Below are 24,346 nucleotides of genomic sequence, written 5' to 3' on the forward strand. Positions count from 1 at the left end.
GTTTAAAGATAATGATAGAAGAAAGCTTCCCTGAAAATATATTACTTGCTGAGGTGCTGTAGTTTTTGAGAAATGAGTAAAACAATGTCATGAGAATAATTTGTGTCTCACTGATAATGAGACAAAAACTATTTTAGCATGTAAAAACTTCTTTTCATGACATTTTTTTACTCATTTCTCAGAAACTACAGAACCTCAGCATGTAATATTTTAAGGTACGCTTTCTATCATCATTATCTTCAAATGGTGTAAGTTTGATGTCAATCTGTGGGCATTGTGTTTTGTGTTACAAAAAGTACCCAAATTCTTTAAATGTTGTATGGTTTCTGACTGGTACCCCGAACAAAGTATACAGACAAAAAAGGGAGTTGTCAACATAGGTCAAAAACCAACTCTTGTCGGTTTCTCTTTGTTTGAAGGCACTGTGCACGTTTGGTAATTGTCAAAGACCAGTGTTCTCACTTGGTGTATCCCATCATAACAAGAAAATTTGGGCTCAATCGGTCAACGAAGTTGCGAGAAAATGACGAAAGAAAAAATATCCTTGTTGGACGAATTTGTGTGCTTTCAGATAAGAATAAAAGACTTCTAGCTATTTTTGTGAGAAATTACCTCTTTTCTCAAAAACTACGTTATTCAGAGGGAGTCGTTTCCCATAATGTTTTATACTATCAATAGCTCTTCAATGCTCGTTACCAAGTCAGTTTTTAAGTTAATATTTGTTTTGAATAATTACCAAACGTGTACGTTTACCCCAAAATTGTTTAAAATTGACCCAGAATCAGTTTTCAGGAGTTCCAATGGGCCAGTGTTGGCCAAATACATGTATCTGTTGAGCAGAATTTTTTACTTCACAAGTTTTTGCTAAGTAATTATTAATTGCATATGATTTGCTTATGCCCCTTCTCTGGTAACTTTCGCTCAGTCTTTCATCCAGGCATTTTATGAAGTGTCTTCTGTGTTAAGAAGCAAGTGTTTACAAGTGCGTACCAGCTTTATTTCAAAAATGATTTGAAACATTTAATTACTTTATTATATTATTATTATTATTATTATTATTATTATTATTATTATTATTATTATTTATTGGACCAAAACAGCACAAAATGCACACAAATGTGTATAACAGCACAAAATAATAAATATGTACAAAATAACATGAAAGCAAACACAATAAATACACCTATAAACATGTTTGTATTACTTTATTTAGAGTGGCCCCAAACATTTGAAGAGTAGATATTGAACTCGAAAGAAGTAGTCAACAACTTTTTAGTGAAACAAGTGTTTAACTTTTTGAATGATTCCGTAGGCGTATTACGACCTTCAATGCATCCAGTGAGTTGCCCTTCGACCTCGAGAATGCCCTGATCTTCTGGGTGAATAAAGTATGTACAGCTGAGATTTACCGGATGGAAAGAGAACGACGGAGTCAGCAGGAACAGCAATCACAGGCTCAAGTACAGAAGGTATTAAACCTAGAAGAACAAAATATATCTATAGGGGGAACTCAGGCTGTAATATGAAAGGTGCACTTGGCGCCATTTTAGCAAGTTATGAGCAAGTTCGGGTGAGCTACTAGGCTTGACCAGAAACTGTTACCGAGCGCTCAAATTTAAGCATAGTCGACCATGCTCCAGTGCATGCTTCCATATAGTCAATCTTACTAGAGGCACTGTGTTGAGTGGGTTTCAGTCCCTACCTGACTGCATGGCTTTTCCTCCGGATTATTCTCTGTGATTTTCCTCCGACATCTCAAACTTAAAGGAAGGATCCTTGTCTTCTCTGCAATGGGTTTTTGGCTAGTATAGTGTTTATAGTTTCACAGGCAGAATTTATTAATAAAGAATTCATATTTTTTTTCTTTCTAGGTTCGTATGAGACGTCAACAGCTTCAACCCAAGGAGCCTCCGTGTGTTCCAACCATTAAGAATGTTACTAAAGATATATCAGATGGTCGGTGTTTATGTCTGCTGATCCATCATTACTGTCCGCATCTCTTCTCACTGGACGGTAAGTAACAACAATCATCACATTCCTGATTTCAAAATGTGACTTATCAAAGAATCATTTAAAAGATACTATTTTTTTTACAAAAATCAGTCGCTAAAGATGGCATGGGTATCATCAAGAGTGGCATGGTTGGCTTGTGCGTAAAGCACTCGCCTCTCACCAAGGTGACCCAGGTTCGATTCCTAGCCCAACCACGAGGGTTTTCCAGACCATCCGGTTTTCCTCCCTCAGGAAAAATTAAACATTTTCGATCTTGGCTGTGCTCCGTGGTCATAATGGGTTGATGTTGCTGGCAGCCAAAGGTGCTCATGCATGCCTGCTTCTCGAACAAGCTGTAGCCGCGTCCTTTGCAATTCAGCTCTTAGCTGCGAGCAAGGATGAAATTATTGTTATTATTATTAACAAAAATTATGGCTGGCATAAAAACCAGAGACCTTTGTTCGGTATTCCTGCTTTCCGGTTTCACTCCCGAACTACAGTGGGCAAAGGCTTTCCCAGTGACATCCATCAACATGTGTCTAATTATCATAAAACCATTGAACCATAACTATGTCATGCATGACAGAACATCATTTTTATGGACTTCACTTCAGGATACAACCTTGTACGGACATAAAAGTGCTCTCGTCATAAAATTGGAGCAATTGGTACTTTTTCACCAGGCCCCTCCCTCCTCTCTAAATTCAAAAGGAAAAAGGTTTCCATATGGATTAAAGAATAGGATGCACTTATCATTAAATCAATGATGTATGAGAAAGTTACCTACATGTGATTATCACTCTGCCCTAGTCTTGGTCATTTAGATAATCATCATCATAATAATATTAATAATAATGATAATAATACAAGACAGCACATAATGCAGGAGCCTCTATGCACAATCTCAAATAATGAAATGCATGAAGCAATTTGTTAAAGTTAGTCTTAATTTTGGTTTTTATCATACACCGGTGTGTGTTAGCACTGTATACTCATTACTTTCCCGAGTCCTGTGAAAAAATATCACAGGCATGTTACTCGGGTCGGATTCGAACCCATGACCCTTGCAAATCTAGAGCAGTGTCTTACCAACTAGACCAACTGTGTTCCTTTAACGTAGAAAATAAATTCCTCAGAATAGCTCTTGGCAAACTAATGATTATTAATAAGATTTGGTTCTTCACATTTCAGATGTCGACCTTCGTGAAAGTGTCTCGTTTGCTGAATCAGTCCACAACTTGGAGCAAATAGAAGCGTTTTTGGAAAAGAATCTTCCCGATACGCACCATTTCACGTTTGAGGACCTCTTATATTCCCCAGAGGTCCTAAGAGTCAACATTCTCGCTCTCTTCTCTGAACTCTTTCATTATTTTGAGGTCGAGAGACCTCCACATCTAGATTACAATCAGGAACAAGGTAAAATAATAATGGTAATTGTGTTGTATTGTATTGTATTGCCTTGTAACCCCGTCTAGTGTTCACTTAAAGGCAGTGGATACTATTGGTAATTACTAAAAATAATTATAGCATAAAACCTTACTTAGTAACAAGTAGTGGGGAGCTGTTGATAGTATAAAACATTCTGAGAAACGGCTCCCTCTGAAGTAACGTAGTTTTTGAGAAAGAAGTAATTTTCCCTGAACTTGATTTCGAGACCTCAAATTAGATTTTTAGGTCTTAAAATCAAGCATCTGAAAGCACATAACTTTGTGTGACAAAGGTGTTTTTTCTTTCATTATTATCTCGCAACTTTGACAACCAATTGAGTTCAAATTTTCACAGGTTTGTTATTTTATGCATTTGTTGATTTACACTAAATGAGAAGACTGGTCTTTGACAATTACCAATATTGTCCATTGTCTTTAATGCCAGTTGCAAATCCGTCAATCCTCTCAACCATGCAACCTTCCAGCTAATAAAATAATAATATAAGACTTGTAATGCGCACATATCCACCCTGCTGGGTGTTCAAGGCGCAGTAAAACAAAAAAACAAAACAAAAAACAAAACAAAAACAAAACACAACACAAAGAAAAACAGACACAACAAAATTAGTCATTGAAAACCTGTGACATAAGATAAGTTTTGAGAAGAGACTTGAATTTTGCAGTACAAAGACAAGATCGAAGATTAAGTGGTAGAGAGTTCCAGATGCGTGGCGCGGCTGAAGAAAAAGACCTGTCACCCCATGAGTGTCGAGACTTGGGTTCAATGAGGAGAAGCATAGAACTTGATCGAAGATTCCTTGATGGAGTGTAAACTTGAAGCAGTTCAGAAATATAGTGGGGAGCCTTGCCATTAAGAGCTTTGTGGACAATGAGCATCAGCTTGAAGATGATTCGTTGAGAGATAGGGAGCCAGTGTAGTTGTTTCAGAATGGGGGTGATAGAACAGGATTTTCTAGACAGTGTCACAATGCGGGCAGCAGTATTTTGGAGCCGTTGAAGTCTGGAAATCTGGTTGTTAGGAAGACTGTAGAGAAGAGCATTGCCGTTGTCAAGACGAGAAGTAACAAATGCGTGAATGACCTTTTCAGTGGCACTTTTGTCCAAGTACTTGCGAATCTTACCTATATTCCTGATGTGATATGATGATAAACGAACAATGTTGTTGATATGTGGCTGAAGTGTCATTGATGAATCAAAAATAACCCCTAAGTTCCGAGCTTTCAGAGAGGGAGCTATCCGAGCATCACCGATGGAAATGTATGGCACTGAAACCTTAGTTAACTGTTGACGTGACCCAAATAGAAGGAACTCTGTCTTATCATCATTTAACTTCAGGAAGTTTTGTTGTGTCCAACGTCGAATCTCTTGGATGCATTTCTCAAGTCTTGCAATAGATGCATTGGCGTTTTTTTGAGAAGATTTAAACGTGATGTATAGCTGAGTGTCGTCTGTGTAACGTTTTAAAGTCCATAATTGCTGCAAAAACATCTGGAATGTCACTGGTTTTTTCCTGAATCACTGCCTCTTTGCTAGTAATCTTACTAACAGGACTAGTCATGTTTCATAGGTCTAGAGCAGCTCTAATATCAACAGATTACTTTGGCACAGAGACTAGAGAGTGGAGAGCGTAGAGACATGATGTTCACCCTTCCAACATTTCTTTTAATTAATGATGATAATTATAATAATATTGAGTTTATACACAACTTTATCACTTTATCACACCCAATGGGCGTCTCAAAGCAAAGTGCTCAGTATTTGTTTCTTGCATTTTGAATGATGTCTGGTATAATGCCTTAGTTAGGCACAAGTGCAGCCCTGATACTACCGATTGCCGCAATGCCCTTCAAAAACCCAAATTTTTTCACGGCAATGTTTGCCGTGCCCTTTTTTCATTATTCCCGCCGTGCCCTTCCTCCTGAAAATAAAATTTTATTCAACAATGTCCAAGTTCGGAAATAAGCCAAAAAGTCTGTGTAAATTTCACACAAAGAAATAGCCCCCTATTTCACGCACGTAAAGCACAACAGCAGATTTCAGGCCCGCTAGTCGTTGTTCTGTGCGTGCAGCAAAAAAATACAAGAAACATTGAACGCCAGAGGGCGTTTCAGAACAATGCGATAGCGTGAGATTAAACGCCCTCTTTTGGTAAAATTACGCGAACCTAAACAAACGCCTTGAGAAAAAGACTCGATGTGTCTGCACATGTGATTTCCCATAAAATTGCATGCTTAGTATGTAATGAACATCATGTACAGCATATTTGTCGCGCACCGCATGCATTCATTCTGTCAACATCGTGTTAAAATGTAGCAGTTACGTGGGAATTTTAGTGTCTCTGCAAAAAAATACACGTGCTTGACCAATAGTAGGATTCCGTATGAACAAAAATATTATTTCGTTGTGAAGTGTATAATTTGTTCTTTATTTTGTTCAATGGGTTAGTTAGTGCATGATCATTGGGTACATTTTTGAAGCAATCGTCGATCGAAATGGAAAAATTTAAAGAACTATTTTTTTACTGGCAACTCGGAGTTGTGTTTTTTTTTTCAAATTGCCGTCGTGCCCTTCGCAACTTTTTATGATTGCCTTGATGCCCTTTGAAATTTTTGAAAATTGCCTTGGTTCCCTAAATTTTTACAAAAAGTCAAGGCAAAACTGCCTTGCCCCTCAAAAGCTGAAGTATCAGGGCTGCAAGTTAGCACTTAAATTTGAGATCGTCAAACTATAAAAGACAGTTGCTATGTCACATAGTTCGGGGCAAGCTTTTGCATAGTTATGTAAGAGACGATGAAAACCCGCACACAATTCTGAATGGATGTGATTGGAAAAATGGTAATACCAGGGTCTGCTCATCTGGAGGTTGCTATACAAAAACTTGCCCCTAACCATTTGACATATCAACTGTCTCTATTGACCCCTTGCACGCGCGTCACTAGAGGCGACTGTGCTATGCTCACCATTTTGGTGGTCAATAGGTTTATGTGTAAACGCCCCACCGCCTAAAATGTGCAATTACTGAATAATGCACAAATACAGTGCCCACCAGTGTTGCGCATCCAAGATATTCTTATGATGATGTGAGGTGAATTGGGTCTATAGTCTGAGGAATTCAAATGTAAGCGGTAACTTATGACTAAGCAAGTCATTGTACCAGACATTATTCAAATCTAACTCGCAAATGGCTTATTAACAAGAAGCTTTTCACTTTTCTTCTCAGGACAAAAAGTTCCAGCCACACCCGAAGGAAGGTCGAGGGTACAGCAGCTACCTCCCCTGCCAATCAGCTCAGCGACCAAGAAGAGTTTCCAAAGTGAGTCTCCGTATGCAAGGTCTGAACTCCGCAGTGCTGCTAGTAACCCTGAGGTCAATCGTATCAACTCAGGAACTCCGCAGTAAGTCTTCATTTGATCAAACTTTTCAACTTTGAAATTTTTGTGTTAGTGCAAAGATATCAGATCTTCATAACGGTACGGATTTCTGCATTTATACAAGTATGCACTCTACTATTTTATCACATGTAGCATCTTCCTGTCTAAAATGAAAAACTTTGTAATTGAAACATTAACGAAATCGACAATCTTGGCCAGCTTGAAGTTTTGTGTTCTTTTTGTTTTTATATCATTAAACTTATTGAGTTTATTATTTCAAAGAAAACGAATCTTTTAAACATTGACTTTTCTGAATGGCCCCTGATATTGAAATGTTTTTAACCTTTTTTTATTGTATCTTCAGATCTTTGCCTGAGTTCACATTTTGTGTGGATATTTAGCATTCATTGTACTGTTACCTTGTACGTGTTCTTAGATAAATCCCCACAGCCTGTTAGTTAGAATTGTGAGTACTAGAATGTTATAACCACTAGAGGGCGCTGCAGCAGGCCGTTTTAATGCCACTCATTAACCCCTGGTAGGGGTGTACTGACACACAAGGCTGATTGGCTCCTAGAAGTGACTACTTTGCATGCACGCTCGTTCAAAACCTTTGAGCGCTTGAATGGCGTTTGCAGGACACTTTGTATGCCTGTGTGAAACAGCAAGCATTTTGACGCGATTCCATTTAAGAGGAATCTTGTTTTTACACGGTAACCCTAAACTGCATACAGTTACTGACATATCACATAATCAAAGAAGAATTGGAGGGAACCACACTTGAGCGAGAGGGTAGAGTAGAGATTGATTATAGACCTACTTAAAATGTGCTAGATTTTTGCATATTTTTAATCAATTCCATGGGTTATGAGCGAGCAAGGGATGCTGGTCAAAAACAATGTGGTGAGATCGATCCACTAGGAACAAGGTTAAGACAGAAATGAATTTGACATGCACAGTACCCCTCTCACCAACATCATCTGCTTCACTGCAGGAAGTACAGTACATATGCGCACAAACTACAATTCCCTTCTCACCCGTGAAAATTGCTTGTCGTAGGCACAGAATTCCCTGCTTCTGCCGATTCTTTGCTTACATGTACATGTACAAATAAGCAGAGCCATGAAATTGGGGCCTGGGGCCGATTTCACAAAGATCTAAGATTGATCGTAACTGCAAATCAGTCGTAGTTGCTAAGAAAAGTGTGATGTCACAATACAAATCACTTTGCTGATACTGAAAATTTGTCTTGCGATAAATTTTATTGCTTGTGAAATCGGCCCCTAGACCGGACCAGCAATGGTAATAATGTGGAACTGAATGATCATGCAGACAAATATAAAGTTTTTCACCTAATAACTTGAAGCTAGTATGATACTCCCTTAGCAACTGTCGTAGCCGTAGCTGTAGCGACCAATAGACCTTATGCATTGACATCATCCAGCCGCCATCTTAGAGGAAAAACAGTGACGAAACAATCTAAATGCACAGATTTGTACGCGCGGCCCACATGATTGGCCATGAACAACCTCCTTTTGACCTCTAGGTGAGGGCGCCCTACTGAAATGACGTCATGTACATAAGGTCTATTGGTGCGAGTAAGAATGTTAAGCCTCATAAGTTACTACTATTATTATCACTGATCCAAACACTACCATTTCTACACTCACACATGCAGGCCTTGAACTTCCCTCTGGAAGGGGCACTGTAATATTGCCCTTGATAAGGGGCACTTCTATGAGGAAAATGCAAATGTGTAATAAAATTTTGCAAAGGGCACCACAGCAAAAGCACAGGATCCAATTTTGTAGGGCTGCTTAAGCACACAAACTAGCTAAGCACAACAAAATAATGCTTACCAGAAAAAAGGTTAGCAGGTAAAATACATATGGGTAAAACGCAAAATGAATAGCTAAAATAGATTTTCACCTTATACAAAATGTGACTGGTATGCTTATTGTTGCTTAGCAGACATTTGTTAAGCAATATTTGTCTAAGCAGCTCTATGGCATTGGGCCCTAGCCAGCACAGCAGTTGATGTGGTATCGTTGGCAAGGTCTGCACATGTATAAATAAAGCACTCTCACCTAGTTTTTTTTATCAGCAAATTTTTTTTGGAATTATCTACTTACTCCTTAGGAGATCCCACTCACTGCTAATCCAGCGTGACAGAAAGCAAAGAGAAGGCGCCGTTTCTGACCAAGACGACCTTGCTAGTATAAGACGGGCGAGCTCTCTGGAGAATCTAGAAGCTAAACAGTCCATACTGGCTTGGCAAGGTCATGATGAATCCAGGGATAGGTACAGCTAACTCTCCTCATTTCTAATCAGGCCCTCTAGTGGTAAAAACTGGTCCATGCAAGCCCTCTTGTGTTTAAACTATTGCATGCCGACCTTCTTGATATAGGAGTATTGCATGTTGACCTTTAAGCCTGGGCCCAATTGCATAGAGCTGCTTAACGGCTGATGTTCTGCTTACTGTGCAATTTCCATTTCATAGCGCTGCTGACCGTAAGCACACTAAAAGGCATGCTAACCTACCGGTGCTAGCTGCATAAAAATGAATGACATCATAATACCAATCCATGGTGAAGACGTAAGCTGGCTACCAAATTTCTTGCTAACCTGAGAAATACACTTTAACCTTAGGAATAAGCACAGTAAGCACAGTAAACACAGAAACTTGCTTACTGTTAGCAGTGCTATGAAAGTGGGCCCTGGTGATAGGAGTAGTGCATGTTAGCCCTTAGCTGTCACACTTTGAGGCTTGTATATAATGCCAAATAGAGACAGGGGACCAGTCTAGTTGACCTTCTGGTGATACGATTAGTCCTTGTTGGTTCACGGGTGATACAAGTAGTGCATGAGAGTCCTTAGACTGGTCCCCTGTCTTTGTTCAGAAGATAAAAGACAGGCACTGGTCTTTACAAGCCCAATGATTGGTTCAAGGTTATAAAGTCTGTGAGCTTGCACTTTTCAATTGTCAGCATGCAGCATGTGAATAAATGTTTGTACATCTTGTAAAGTTGTTTGATTCACTATTTTTGTGTACATGTACGTGTGAATAGACTGCGAATCTCTGTGTGAAATGATTGCTCAAAGATATTGTTTCTTTCTGCATTTCTTTATCACTTTGCATGTTGGTGTTTCACTTTAATAATGGTTTTGCTTTGTTCTGTGTTTTCAGATCGCAGTCTATGAGAGACAGCAACACCAGCAGCCTTCTGGCAAATGTCAGCATTGACAGTGATCTCAACGACAGCCAAAGCTTCTCAGAACTAAACTCTCTCTCCAATCGAAATGGACGCTTACCCAAAGTGAACGATCACGACCAACAGTCATCATCTCACTTTGAGAACGAAGATGACCTGGAGGTTGAGAGTTTGACGTCTGCGTTGTCTCGGATCTCACAGCGGAGTGAGAAGCCGGTAGCCCGTAAAGTGAATGAGGAGTTAGAACAAAGAGCATCCACGGAGGAAAATGGCCGTCTGACTGATCCAGAGTTTACAGTGACGCCTCTGAGTAGTATGTCGTCGAAGGATAGTAGCGATTGGAATAGAAATGGCCAATCAGACTCGCGGCGAGGAAATGGCAACCATTCACTTTTGAGGAATGAAACATTCAGAACAGCCAATAATAGAGAGTTTGAGCAGTCTGTCGAGCAGGAGGTGCTAAACAGTTCTGTGACACCCTCCAGGAGACGTTTGAAACTTGATATTCAGCCGGTTGAAATGAAACGGACTGAGAGACTCCTACCTGCTGTTGTCAAACCTCTTAAGGAGAAGTCAAACAGCATAAATAAGAAAGAAGAAAGCGGGGAGGGTCGGCGGACTGGCCGTAACCCTCGAGAGGACCACCATGGGAGGTTGCCAGATGCTAACGGAGGTGGCATGACAACCTGGTCACAGAAGCAAGGAGGTCCGGATCAGGAGTCGCCAGAAAGTCTCGATGCTACAACCCCACTGAGTGGTGAGAGTATTGCAGATTCCCTTGCTGGGGATTACGCACAGCAGCAGCAGCGTTTTGCCTGGCAGAAGCCAAGACCTGCCTTTGCACCACAGGGCAATCCCACTCCTGACACCAACTCTCAAGAGCCGCATGTCACTCAGGCTAAGCATGGGGAAGCCTTCTTCATCCACACTCACCTTCTTCAGCCTGAGCAATCAGTAGACAGTAGTTCTCTTACTAGGACTGGTACCGGTAGTAGCTTTACTGTCTCTGACAAACAGCACACAGCATCTACGGCTTTTGAAGCCGGCATTCCAGTCGTCTCTTCTTTAGCTGAGCTTCAGGGGATGGAGGATGAGGACGAAGAATCCTACAACCGCCAAGCAAGCCCCCGCCATTCCTCCGCTCACCCTAACTTGCATGCTGCACCTTCACAAAATCCTAATTCAGCTTCTCACCCTACCGAAAGGTTTTCAAGCAACCCACACCCCTATCCTCATTCTTCCCCAAGAACGCATGATCAATCCAATCCACATGTGCATGAAACCGCTTTCAAACCTAACGCTTTGCATTCAGGTGGTGACGGGCACGGCATATCCTTTTCGGATTCCCCAAGGGTGCCTAACGCAGGTATGGTAACTTCCAATGATAACATTCCCCAACCCTCAAGCATGGAGACAGAGTCCTCTAAATTGCATGCAGACGAGACACAGAAGGAATCAGGCGATGGTGTCCCCAAACCAGTCTTAATGACCTTTGACACCAACCTGAGCCCTAACAAAGTGTCAACCTCTATCTCAGAACTAGAATTAAAATCTACCTCCTCACTTGCCAATGCTGATCAAGATAATCTCACTGAAGAAAAAGAGACTGAGAAATTAGAGCCCTCCCTCCTGTTGGACACTAATCTGACTATTGACAAATTAGAGCCTAGTGCGATTCCTAATAGCTCATTAGTTATGCATTCAAAAGCAGACTTAACTCCTTCTAATCAGCCAATCATAGTAGAGAACTCATGCATGCCATTAGATTCAGCCAATCATGAGCTTGACAACCAGGTGCTTACCACCTGGGGTGCTAACTCAAAACAAACTCCTTTGTGTGGCATTAACACAGGTGGTGGGAACCCTAGCCAGCATAACAATCAGTCCGGCCTTGGCGAATTCTCCCAACTCCGGGCCAAGCTGGAAGAGAAGCGACGCTTCATGGACTCTGATAAACGCAAGTTGGAGCGTCAGTGGAGTAAACAAAGGCAGCGTATTGGAAAAGCTGCCTTCATGCAGGTCCTAGCCAATCAGAAGAAGCCGAGAGACAATGCTATTGAAGATCAACCAATCGCGGCTGAGGAATTTCGTGGTGAAAAACCGAAAGACCTTTACTCGAGAGAAGAGATCGAAAGTTCAATCGCGAAATCCAGATTTAACCATTCTCAACAAGAAGGCAAAATAACCTTTGCCGATCTCGGCTCGAATAAAGAGAAACTTGTCCCAAGCCAATCGGGAGACAGCCCCCGAATTCAGAAGCCTGCTCCGACGCCCCAACCCGTTGAGGTTTTACCCCTTCGGCCTGAGTCGCCCCAGAGTATCCCAGACATTCCTACTGGTAAAGCCAGCCCGGGCTCAAGCTCGGGATCACATTCACCGCATATGACTTCAGATGAGTACAACAACTCTCTAGAGAAACTCAACGCCAATCTATCCCAATTGCAGAATGAAATCCAGAGGTTATCGTTGCGTCAGGAGCAGATGCGAAGCGTCATGGAGTCTCCTCGACCCCCAAGTGAGCGAAGCATCTCCCCACAACAAGCCCCTCCAGTAGACTCTAAGCCATTCGTTTTACACTCCGGTAGTGAAGTGCCTCCTGAACCCTCTGGCTTTTACTTATCACAAGCCGACAAAGAACCTGAATCATTCGTCCTTCATGAGAATCCCCTCTATGATATGGCCGGAGCGGAGATCCCAAGCCCTCGTCCCGCAGATATCCCAAGCCCTCGCCCCGCAGACGCCCAAAGCCCTCGTCCCGTTGGCCCAGTACAAAGGCTACCTCCCCAACAAGGGTTAGGATCAATCACAAGATCCATCGACCAATCTCAAGTTATAAAATCTCCCTACCCGGCCAATCAAGTCCCGTCCAAACAACCAGACAACACGTACATCATACCCCCATCCCAACCATCCCCAATCAAAAACAACATTGAAATCTCAAAAAATGACACCCCGCAGAATCAAACCAAGATCTTAGCATCCACTCCGGCCAATGAGCAGCCGCGAAATGCCGACTCATTGACCAATCAGCATCAACCACCCCTCCCAACTGTGGCAAGTTTATCCAATCAGATGGCAGAAATATCCAAAATTGAGAAATCCCCTGACTCACCGGATGCCCCCAAAGTACAAAAAAGGCAGAGGAATCGTAAAGATTCAAGTTCATCGACGCAGAAGAAGCGAAACTCGGTTTATGATATTGTCGGAGAGGGTGAAGAGGATAACGACTATAGTACAGACGAAGAGAAAATGGTTGTCCGTCCGCTAGACCTGTCTGGAAATATCTCTCTTGATGTAACGGACGATTCTGAGCAGAAGGCAAAGGGATTTGTGGTCGCTGCAGAATCAGTGAGTTGTATATTTCTCTGTGGCAAAAATATAATGGTCTGTACATCTCAAAGAGAATTTTATGCGCTTGTCATAAGCTAAAATTCAATGCTGCTTTTGATTGAATATCATCAGAATTCTTGAATGAACTGAAAATTCTTAGTATAAAAATGTGCAGACCAAATGTTTGAATTTTTTTTGATTTTGACAAAAAAGTGCACATGAAGGGTACCAAACACAGCAACATTTTACACCATTTTAACGTCATAAGGACTCTGTCTTTTGGAAAAAAGCTTGCACCCAACTGTCCTGTTTCAGTGGATTGTCTTTAGGGCCATTCACAAAAGTCATAGTACAATTTTTTTTTTAATTCAGTTTAAATTGTTATTTTGTTATAATTAATTAAAAGAAAAAGAAGAAGTAAAAATACCTAACTTGCCAAAAAAAAAACAATTTCATTCCCGTTTAAACTACAAAGTTGTTTGTGCAAGCCAGGAAAAACCATTGAAAACTACTGATGTTGGAGACCTTTGATCTAAAATATCTGGTTCAGTTAAGGCATTTCTTTGTTCACTGTATGTTGTATTATGAAGCCGTTCAATATTTCAAAATCAAAATTTGGGGTATGCGGTTGGTTTAAAGACGTGGGCAGTATTGGTAATTGTCAAAGACCAGTCTTCTCACTTGGTGTATCTCAACATATGCATAAAATAGCAAACCTGTGAAAACTTGAGCTCAATTGGTCTTCAAAGTTGCGAGATAATAATGTTAGAAAAAACACCCTGGTCACACGAAGTTGTGTGCTTTCAGATGCTTGATTTTGTGACCTCAAATTCTAAATCTGAGGTCTCGAGATCAAATTCGTGGAAAATTACTTCTTTCTCGAAAATTACGTCACTTCAGAGGGAGCCGTTTCTCACACTGTTTTATACTATAAACCTCTCCCCATTACTCGTTACCAAGTGAGGTTTTATGCTAATACTTATTTTGAGTAATTACCAATAGTGTCCACTGCCTTTAAAACAATTTTAAAATAAAATTTGTTTAACATTGACTATTCTGAATGGCCCCTTGGTTGAAAAATAAAAATTTCTCACTGTTTTGAGTTTTGGAAATTTAAATCCCAATGTACATGTATTGAGTGAATTTCATATTGGTGTATCTCGTTGTTGTATCTCATTGTTTGTATTTTTGTCGGTACAATGTAATCTTGCTGTATTTTGCTTAATTCTTTTTGGCTTAAAGGAACACGTTGCCTTGGATCGGTCGAGTTGTAAAAGCAAAGCGTTTGTAACCATTTTTAATAAAATGCAAAAGGTAAAAAGATGTTGTAAAAGTAGAATACAATGATCCACACAAACACGCCTCGAAATTGCACAGTTTTCCTTTTACCTTGACGAATGACAATGGCTGACCGTATTAGTTCGCAAAGTAAAAGGAAAACCAACAATTTGGAGGCAAATTTGTGTATGCATCATTGTACTCTACTTTTAAAACATCTTTCAACCATATGCATTTTATAACAAATGGTTATAAACACTTTTTATAGACCAACTTGTCCGCCCAAGGCAACGTGTTCCTTTAATGTTTATAATATGTAAACAAATTCTGTACTGAGATTTTTGTTATGTTAGGCGCTTTATCAACAAAAAATTATTATTATTATTATTTATTATTATTATTTTAGGATCAGGCGGATGAAGTTGAGAAACGGAAGATGCAGTTTCTTCAGAATCGTCTCAAGAAGCAAGAAGAGGAGCGAGCTAAGAGGGCATCGAGAGAGGCGGACATGGAGAAGAAAAGAGAACAACAAAGGTAATGGATGTACATGTAGAACATAATGCTGCAGTTTACTGTAGAGACATGAGAAGGAGGCCGGTCTTTCATTTAAAGGCACTGGACACTTTGGTAATTACTCAAAATATATGTTGGAGAGCTGTTGACAACACATTGTGAGAAATGGCTCCCTCTGAAGTAATGTAGTTTTTTAGAAAGAAGTAAATTCTCACTAAAATATTTTATTTAATACGAGACCTCGGCTGAGGTCTTGAATTCAAGCATCTGAAAGCACACAACTTGTGCGACACTTGAGCTTAAATTCTCACAGGTTTGTTTTTTATGCATATGTTGAGATACACCAAGTTAGAAGACTGGTCTGTGACAGTTACCAAAGGTGTCCAGTTCCTTTAAAAAAGACAAGCTTTCACCAGAATACTCAAAAGAATCATAAAGTAAAAAAAAAAAAAAATAATAATCTCCTGTATTGACTTTAATTCTCCAATACTTTATAGCACAAAATACATAGTAATGGTAGGCCGTAAAAAATGAAATCCAAACTTGATATTGTTATATTTATGTTAATAGGCGTAAGCAAGATGAGATGGAAGCCAAGAAGGCTGAAGAGAAAGCACGCAGGGAACAGATCAGACTCAACTACCAGAAACGCAAACTACAGGAACAGGTATTGACCTTTATCATGCTTCCTCCATCTTGGTCATGTTCCTCGTATCGAATAAGAATAATGAATGCTAACAGTCATGTTGCAAGTACATAGGAACCAGACTATTTTGTTCTTCCAGCCTTGATTCGGTAACATAAATATCAACGGGAGAAATTCAAGATGGCTGCACCATGATAAAGGTCTTTTATAAAATGTCATGGAAGCCTCTAACACTCAGTTGGTTTTGTAGGATTTGAAACTTATGGTGGAAATACGATACAGTAAGGTTTGCGGTAACACCATGTAAATGAGTTGGGGTGGCTCTGAAATACGGTTCTTTTTAGAACCCCCCCAACTCATTCAGAGACAGTACATGGTGTAACCGCAAACCTTACTATTGACCCAATTCACCTGACGTCATCATCAGAATAATCTTGTATGCGCCACTCTGATCGATGTGATCAAAAGCCTTAGAAAAGTCAGTGAGAAGAACATACTATGCATGATCTATCTCGAAACGGCAAAATTAAAAGGCATATAAATATTACAATTATTCTTGACTCAATAAAAACTGGTATAGTATTAAGACATTTCTTGTAAAGGAATCCTCCTTATTTAATTGAATTTTTCCAGGATTAAATAAACGTCAGTTCTACAACACTTACAGCTGCCTAACCTATCCTTTAAGGGGGGAGGGGGAACAATAAACAGACTTGGGAAAGTTGAGGAAATGCGTAAAATATCATAGGAGGAGAAACACAGACACTTTACTTGTTTTTGTTCACATGATAGTTAAGGAAAAGCCTTAAGCATCGTAAGAGGAAAAACACAGTTAACAAGTCTTTAGTATTCATAGGATGGTTGAGTAAATGCCTCAACCATCCTAAGAAGAAAAACACAGTTATGTATTTTTTAAAGGATAGTTAGGGAAATACCTCAACCATCATAGGAGAAAAAAACAAAGTCACTATGCCTTTTTAATCCTAGGATGGTTAAGGAAATGACTCAACCATCCTAAGAAGAAAATACAGCTTCTGTGTTGTTTTTATTCATAGGACAGTTAAGGGAATGCCTCAACCATCCTATGAGGAAAACACAGTTGATATGTATGTGTTTTTTGTTTCCAGGACAGTTAAGGAATGCCTAAACTATGCTATAAAAATGACTGTGATTACAAGTTTTGAAAATCCTAGTTTATACCTGAGCAAGTAAAATTTGATTATTATCTTAAAACAGTGTAAGTTTAAAGTAAATCTTTGGACGTTACTTTTACTCCAGTTGCTATAATTTTGTATTTTCTTATTTTTCAATGTGTCCATATTTCCATGTTCAGTGCCTTCGAGCATGTCCACATGATTAGGGCGCTATATGTATAAAAGTTTTGGTATTATTATCAATATGGTTGATCTTAACTGTGAATCAATCTGAAATGCTTGACGTTTAAGCCAGCGTATTAGAAATAAGCTGGCATACGTCCATTAAACTATGAACAAGTTTTAACTAATTACTTGTAAGTTAACAATAAGTAGACATACATTTTTGTGTATGTCGAGATAAAACTTGGTTATCCTTCAAAATAATCCACAATTTGCCGATCCGTGTCATGATTAACAAATATTATAACATTTAAAAAGGAATTGCACCCTCTTGTGGCGGTTTTTTATAAAGTGCTGCATCTCATTGTCAAAAGTGGGCGCTATAATAAACCAATGGTGTAAAAGATGTTTTTGTTTAAAAACAGCGTTTTGAAAATTTATTTTTTGGGGAGTAAAAGTGATCTTGTGGGTCGCTATTTTACTTTCAAAGCTAAGTAGTCACTCTATCATGTTAATATGAAAAAAAATATGAGAAATATTTTGGCCGTATGTGGCCGATTGAGAAAATGTCCAACGTTTCGATTTTCGTTTATTTGACTTAATTTTGCACTTTTTGAACTCGTATAACTCCAAAGTATTGATGCGATCATGTTGAAACTTAGTAGGTTGTTAGATATTGGAAAGTTCTTGTGAATTGTGAAATGACGTCATGGTGACGTCATCACTTCATTTTTGAAGATCTTTTCAATTTTGCACCTTTAAGTCATAAATTGCTAACTGAACATGGTATAACTTAAAATTTTTTTTTTTAAAGGCTGGTTGGTCATAACTGCTTTGAATACAAAAAGAGTTTCAAATTCTTACGCAGAGTACTCTATATCAAAAAACGTACTGTTGATTCTATCTTCTTGTACCTTTTTATTTTACAGCAAGAGAATGAACCACCTGCCCCAGTGAGGCGGACGAAGTCATCGTCAAAACCACGCCCTAAATCTTGCGTTGTAGACGATCAAACGGACTATGCGCGGCCGGCAACAAGCCGCTACGGCCATGACAAAGACATCGCTGAATACAGTAAGTGCCTAATGTTGGGTCAAAGGTCAGAGATGATTAACCCAATTGACCTCTTGACCCCTTTTGACCTCTTAGTCACAAATTTGCATTCAGGGTAATATATTATACTTAGAAGAAGTTTTAGCCGAGGAAATCGTGAAGGTGTCCTGTCTTGCAATTCTTCAACAAGTTTCGTTCGTGTTTTCCTGTTTTTTGAAACAGAATCACTTTTCTTTTTTCAGAACGGAATGTTGGTCTTGTAAAAAAAATTCTCCTCACCCTGTGTGTCACCATTGACCTCATATCATGTCAAAGGTGAAGGGTATATCCATTTTGATCAGCAGAAGCCAACCTCAATGCTATAGGTGTACAATGTGGCTGCGCAATTTTTTCCAAGAATGCTTTGCTCGGTTACAATCCCTGGAAGTGTGCCTGTAAATAATATCCAACTTTTTTGGATATTTTAATTGGACCTATTGTTGATCCATTCTGTGTTAAGCCCAGTTCATACTTCCTGCGAATGCGATGTGAACTTGACGTGAGTGTGACGTCACAACTTTCCTTTCGCAGCGATATTCGCAAGTGAGTTGAGCAGAGTTGAACTGCTGCGAATTATTTTTTGCGAACCGGGCTTTAGAGTCTACGCAGAGCGCTGTCAAAAGACGCATCAAGTCAAAGAGCAACTGGTCGCCTCTCATTATTTCATCTTCTTATACATGTGTAGCGTGCAGTGTAGATTGACTGTTTAAAAACATGATTCGTTTGAAGTGGATTGCGTGAAAATAAGTTTGACATGTGAACTAAGCAACCTACAAGCACCCCACAACTTCTTGAAAGTTTTTAACAAGTGTGCGCACAAAGCAGTCGCTTTTGGGGACCGTTGTTTTTCAGCACATCCCTTCCAGGGGTTAGTGACGAGAGGTATCGATACAGTGTAATGCTGCCCATGGTAGTGAGGCTGGCAGCGTCATTTTGCATTGCTTTCAGTCAGGGCATATTGAACATTTATATACTTAGGTGAACCAAAAACTTTACAATCAAACAAAACTGTGTCACAAACATGCTGGCGGGAAATAACAGTGATTTTTTTTTATAAGAACAGACAAAATGATAAATTATTAATTAATAATGTTCGTAGTTTATGTTGACACTCTTCAAAAGGTCAAAGGTCATGTATTCATGAATGCCAGCTGCCTTCCCTTTATTTTTGTATGTTGCATTTCAAAGCATTTAAGCATTTTGGTGATTTTTCTTTTTAATCTGCATTTTTGAAGAGGAAAACAAACAAACTTGGTTCGATGAAAGGTTGGATTAATAGAAAGGAAATGACCAGTGTGAGAATAACTTTCAAATCGAAAAATTGTTAAGTGGATTAATTATGCGTAATAGGTCTGGATGTAATTTCATTGAACTGCTTACCATAGATTTCTGCGCTTACTATTGCCAAATATTTGTCCTTACAGCATCATGTAAAGTGCAATGTGCTGTAAGTACAGAATTCTGCAGTAAGCAGTTCATGAAACTGGGTACAACAGAAGGCTTTTGCTGAAAGAGCAGCTTTGGCTGCAATTTTTATCCAGATCACTACATCAACAAACAGGCTATACCCAACAGCCTTAGCCCAAAGCCAAAAGATATTAAGTTCCAATATGGCCTTCTACATCCATTTCAACTACCAGGTGTCCAGAAGAAATCCTTCACACTGAGTGCGCCCTCTCGTGACGATAGTGGTTGGCCCTCGCGTGGCAGTCAAGGGCCACATGGGGGTTTAAGTGGTGGCGGAGCGCCGGGTATGTTTGCGTGGAGTGCTTTCAATTCATCGCTAATCCACTCACGAGTCATCGTTATTTTCATACTAACAAAGTTTTTCTTTCATGTTTATAACATTGTTTCCTCCATTGCGTTGCCCATGTTTGGGTTCTTTAAATGAAGGTTTTTGAAGATCAGTGCAGTCTTCAGTGAACAGAATTAACCCAAACGGCGACTTAAGTTGACTGTGCCTTAAAGGCATTGGACACCAGTGGTAATTACTCAAAATAAGTGTTGCCATAAAAACTTACTTGGTAACAAGCAGTGTAGAGCTGTTGATAGTATAAAACATTGTGAGAAACGGCTCCCTCTGAAGCAACGTAGTTTTTGAGAAAGAGGTAATTTCCCACTAAAATAGTAAAAGACTTCAGGCCTGAAGCCTTTAACAGGCATCTAAGTGCACACAAATTCGTGCAACAACATTGTTTTTTCTTTCATTATCCCCTTGTAACTTCGATGACAGATTGAGTCAAATTTTTGTATGGCTATGTTAGGATACTGTCTGGGAGAATACTGGTCTTTGACAATTACCACATGTGTCCAGTGACTTTCAGTCTGAATTTCAATGATTCTAACGAAACCATCCCCATGAAGAGTGTTTTAAAATGTCATCCATACTTTTTCCCATATTTTTCTAATATTAATTTGTTTTCCTTTTAAGTTAACTTTTAGTTTGCCACAAAATTGAATTCCTTTGCAAAGCAACAAAGTTCATTGCCAAAATCTGCATTTACTGATTTAAATATTTGCATATTCATTTCAATATATTTGCATAAATGAGTGTGTTCCTTATTTGAGTAAATGTGAAAAGTTCAGGAGTGTTAGTTTAAAAGCAGCGTTTTCACATCATGGTGCCGCTTAATTGGCGAGTCGTTTTTGAGTGGTCAAGCACATCAGACTGAGGCCCGGGGCCCAGCTGTAGCTGTTTTATCAGAAAATATTTTTGAAAATTTTTCTGCTAAGCGGAAATGAGCCAGTCACAAATTGTACATGTGACATGGTCGTTTGGCTGGTAACCATATTCTGGTAAGCATAATTTGTTGTGCTTAAGCAGCTCTGTTACATTTGGCCTTGGTGTTTCTGATCAGGAAGTTTCAGGCTTCCTGACGGGAACATAACCTGTTTTAGTGAGAAACGCAAAATAAATCAGGTGGAAAACACCTCAGCTTGAGGTATTCCTGGGCTGTTTCAGGGTTCATTGTCAAACTATCTCGAGTTAACCTATCTCAAAAGCCGTCATTCAAACGAAGAGTTAATAAAAGGTATAAAACTCACTCTTTTGACATACCATCCAAATGTCACCAAATGTCACCAACTGTCACCATTTGTCACCCTATCTCACCATGACTTCAGATTCTTCTACTCGTCTTGAACAAGTTAATTCATTTCATTACTCATGGTCATTTGCTTCACTCTGACTGCCTGAACTAATAATATTCGAATGGCCTGGAAACCTGAAGAATAGTCCTTTGTCAATAATGACAACGTTTGTTGCTCCATTTAGAGATCAAATTGTCATCGTCTGTGCACATTTCAAGTAAAAGACTCTCACTTTACAGGACATGTTTTTGTTTGTTTGTATTTGTCCCAAAATGGAAGACAGGTTGCTGGGTGACACACTTTCAGAATGGGTTTTCATTACCTCTGCCTATGCATATTTATTTACACATTTTGCACTAACTTTCACTATCATATCACAACCCTCACAGAAAAAAATGAGCCTGAGCCAACCACTTCACCACCCAATCAGCAGACTGTCCCGCCCGAAACTAAAAAAGGCGCTGTTGGTACTAAAATCCCAAAAGCGGTGAAGAAATCCCCTCCTCAACCGTCTCCCGAAAAGGTTGCCAAGCAACCAACCCCCGAATCCCCTAAGGTCATTAAGGTCAAAGAGCCCAATAGCCCGGAGCCCAATGGTAAGAAGGAGAAACTGCCGCTTGTCAAAGGTCATCTGGAGGAGAAGGTCACGGGGTCGTGTGCGGCCAGTGTCGTCTCGCTGGACAGTAGTGGCTCGGGAGGCGGTGGTGCAGCCGTGGACTACCAGGGTTTGTGGACCGTGATTTATTGTGTCTGCTAATTCGACGTTTTGTCACCCTGTGTGTTTTGGACTCCCTACCCCTGCATGTAAAAGCCGTTGACGCCATTTTGAGTTGATTTGATTTGCATGATTGAGCTTCATTATGGTTTACTGGTGATCCCGATAGTTGTCTGCAATGTTTGTTCTGTTGTACAGAACCCCCATATCCAAATATCGCTGTTTAGCAAGCTTTGCCTTTACATTACATCATTATAGCATACAACGAAAGTAGGTGGAACATGTATACAGAGGCGTGACTGAACACACAGAACCCTACAGAGACAATCAAAGTGTTATTTCATGTCCCGTTTTACCTCACCCTAAACCTTGCATGTAAACGCTTGTGACTATGCTGCATTATTTTGTGTGCATACCTGTATCAGTGGCCGATGTGCACGTTTGATGTATTGCAAAAGCGTTGCCCCAAAATACATCTTCAAGTCAGTGTTTGACCTTTGCCCCCCATGGTAGTCTGGTTCCTTGATGGTTTCCCAGTGGATGCATGCATTTTAGACACTGCATCTCTTTAAGCGTATTGAACCCTATATCCCTCCACATCCGTCTTTCTGTGTTTCCCGTTTACCCCAGAAGGTTCTTTGCCTCTTATTATATTATAGAAATGTTGGATGCATTTGAGTGCATGGACGCAGAATATAATCGAAAGGTGAAACCTGGAACATTCTATTACACAAGGCGAAACTGAGTGAAATTATAAAGACTTCAAGATATACTTATAAAGATTTCACCGAATTCTCAATTCCATCCGTTTATACCCAGTACACATTCTGTCCCCTCGAAACCCATGAGCACCCAGGAACTTTAATTCTCAAATTCCACCCCTTATACCCAATACCCATTCTCTCCCCTAATAACCCATGATTCAAACATAAGCACCTATAACCTTGAGTTCCAAATTCCACCCATTATGACCAGTACCCATTCTGTCCCATAACCCATGCTTCTCACATAAGCACCCGTGATGTTTAATTCCCATTGTACCCAGTACCCATTCTGTCTCCTTATAACCCAAGAATCAGACGTCAGAACCCATGATCTTGAATTCCCCTTTCTACCCATTATACCCAGTACCCATTCTGTCTCCTTATAACCCAAGAATCAGACGTCAGAACCCATGATCTTGAATTCCCCTTTCTACCCATTATACCCAGTACCCATTCTGTCTCCTTATAACCCAAGAATCAGACATCAGAACCCATGATCTTGAATTCCCCTTTCTACCCATTATACCCAGTACCCATTCTGTCTCTTTATAACCCAAGAATCAGACGTCAGAACCCATGATCTTGAATTCCCCTTTCTACCCATTATACCCAGTACCCATTCTGTCTCCTTATAACCCAAGAATCAGACGTCAGAACCCATGATCTTGAATTCCCCTTTCTACCCATTATACCCAGTACCCATTCTGTCTCCTTATAACCCAAGAATCAGATGTCAGAACCCATGATCTTGAATTCCCCTTTCTACCCATTATACCCAGTACCCATTCTGTCTCCTTATAACCCAAGAATCAGACGTCAGAACCCATGATCTTGAATTCCCCTTTCTACCCATTATACCCAGTACCCATTCGGTCCCCTCATAACCCAGGATTCAGACATAAGCACCCATGATTTTTCAACTCCCCTTATACCCAATACCCATTCGGTGGCATGGTTGGCTTGCGCGTAAAGCGCTCTCCTCTCACCAAGGTTCGATACCCAGCCAGGGCCATGTGAGTTGAGTTGTGCGTTGGTTCTCTGCTGTGCCACGAGGGTTTTCCAGACCATCCGGTTTTCCTCCCTCGGGAAAAAAAATCAAACACTTTCGATCTTTGGCTGTGCTCCGTGGTCATAATGGGTTGATGTGGCTGGCAGCCAAAGGCGCCCTTGCATGCCTGCTTCTCGAACACGTTGTAGCCGCTTTCTTCGCAATTCAGCTCTTAGCTGCAAATAAGGATGATTAGCCCCCAAATTATTATTATTATTATCATTTTGTCCCCTAATAACCCATGAGTCAGACCTCAGCGCCTATGATCTTGAATATCCAATGCCACCCAATACCCATTCTGCACTTTGTAACCCATGATTTAGACACCAGCATCAATGATCTTGAATTCCCCTTTCCACCCATTATACCCATTACCAATAATATAAACCCATGTGTAAAGAAACCCCAGACAAGGCTCATTGCTGTCCATTTCTCTACCTGTACATCCTCTCTCCATGCTATGCCTTCAGACTCTCCCAGCATTCAAACTATTTCCACCAATCAGCTGTTTCATTGTTTAGTATTTGACCA

At 40.1% G+C, this 24,346-nt stretch overlaps 1 protein-coding gene across 7 annotated transcripts in view; it reads left to right on the plus strand.

Annotated features, from left to right (window-relative positions):
* Nucleotides 1-24,346, plus strand: part of LOC117300674 (calmodulin-regulated spectrin-associated protein 1-like) — a 59,296-nt gene that overhangs the window by 25,907 nt on the left and 9,043 nt on the right. For 3 of the 7 annotated variants that reach the window (XM_033784387.1, XM_033784386.1, XM_033784388.1), the window contains 10 exons: nucleotides 1,313-1,469; nucleotides 1,872-2,013; nucleotides 3,184-3,408; nucleotides 6,661-6,835; nucleotides 8,951-9,112; nucleotides 9,999-13,371; nucleotides 15,038-15,165; nucleotides 15,715-15,811; nucleotides 18,036-18,180; nucleotides 21,678-22,013. In XM_033784387.1, the coding sequence (XP_033640278.1) occupies nucleotides 1,313-1,469; nucleotides 1,872-2,013; nucleotides 3,184-3,408; nucleotides 6,661-6,835; nucleotides 8,951-9,112; nucleotides 9,999-13,371; nucleotides 15,038-15,165; nucleotides 15,715-15,811; nucleotides 18,036-18,180; nucleotides 21,678-22,013 (4,940 nt within the window). Of the gene's footprint in view, nucleotides 1-1,312; nucleotides 1,470-1,871; nucleotides 2,014-3,183; nucleotides 3,409-6,660; nucleotides 6,836-8,950; nucleotides 9,113-9,998; nucleotides 13,372-15,037; nucleotides 15,166-15,714; nucleotides 15,812-18,035; nucleotides 18,181-19,838; nucleotides 19,950-21,677; nucleotides 22,014-24,346 lie in introns of all 7 variants that reach the window. The other 4 variants (XM_033784392.1, XM_033784390.1, XM_033784391.1 and 1 more) reach the window with 4 other exon arrangements.

This window comes from Asterias rubens, chromosome 16 (assembly GCF_902459465.1).
Source record: "Asterias rubens chromosome 16, eAstRub1.3, whole genome shotgun sequence".
Lineage (NCBI taxonomy): Eukaryota > Metazoa > Echinodermata > Asteroidea > Forcipulatida > Asteriidae > Asterias > Asterias rubens.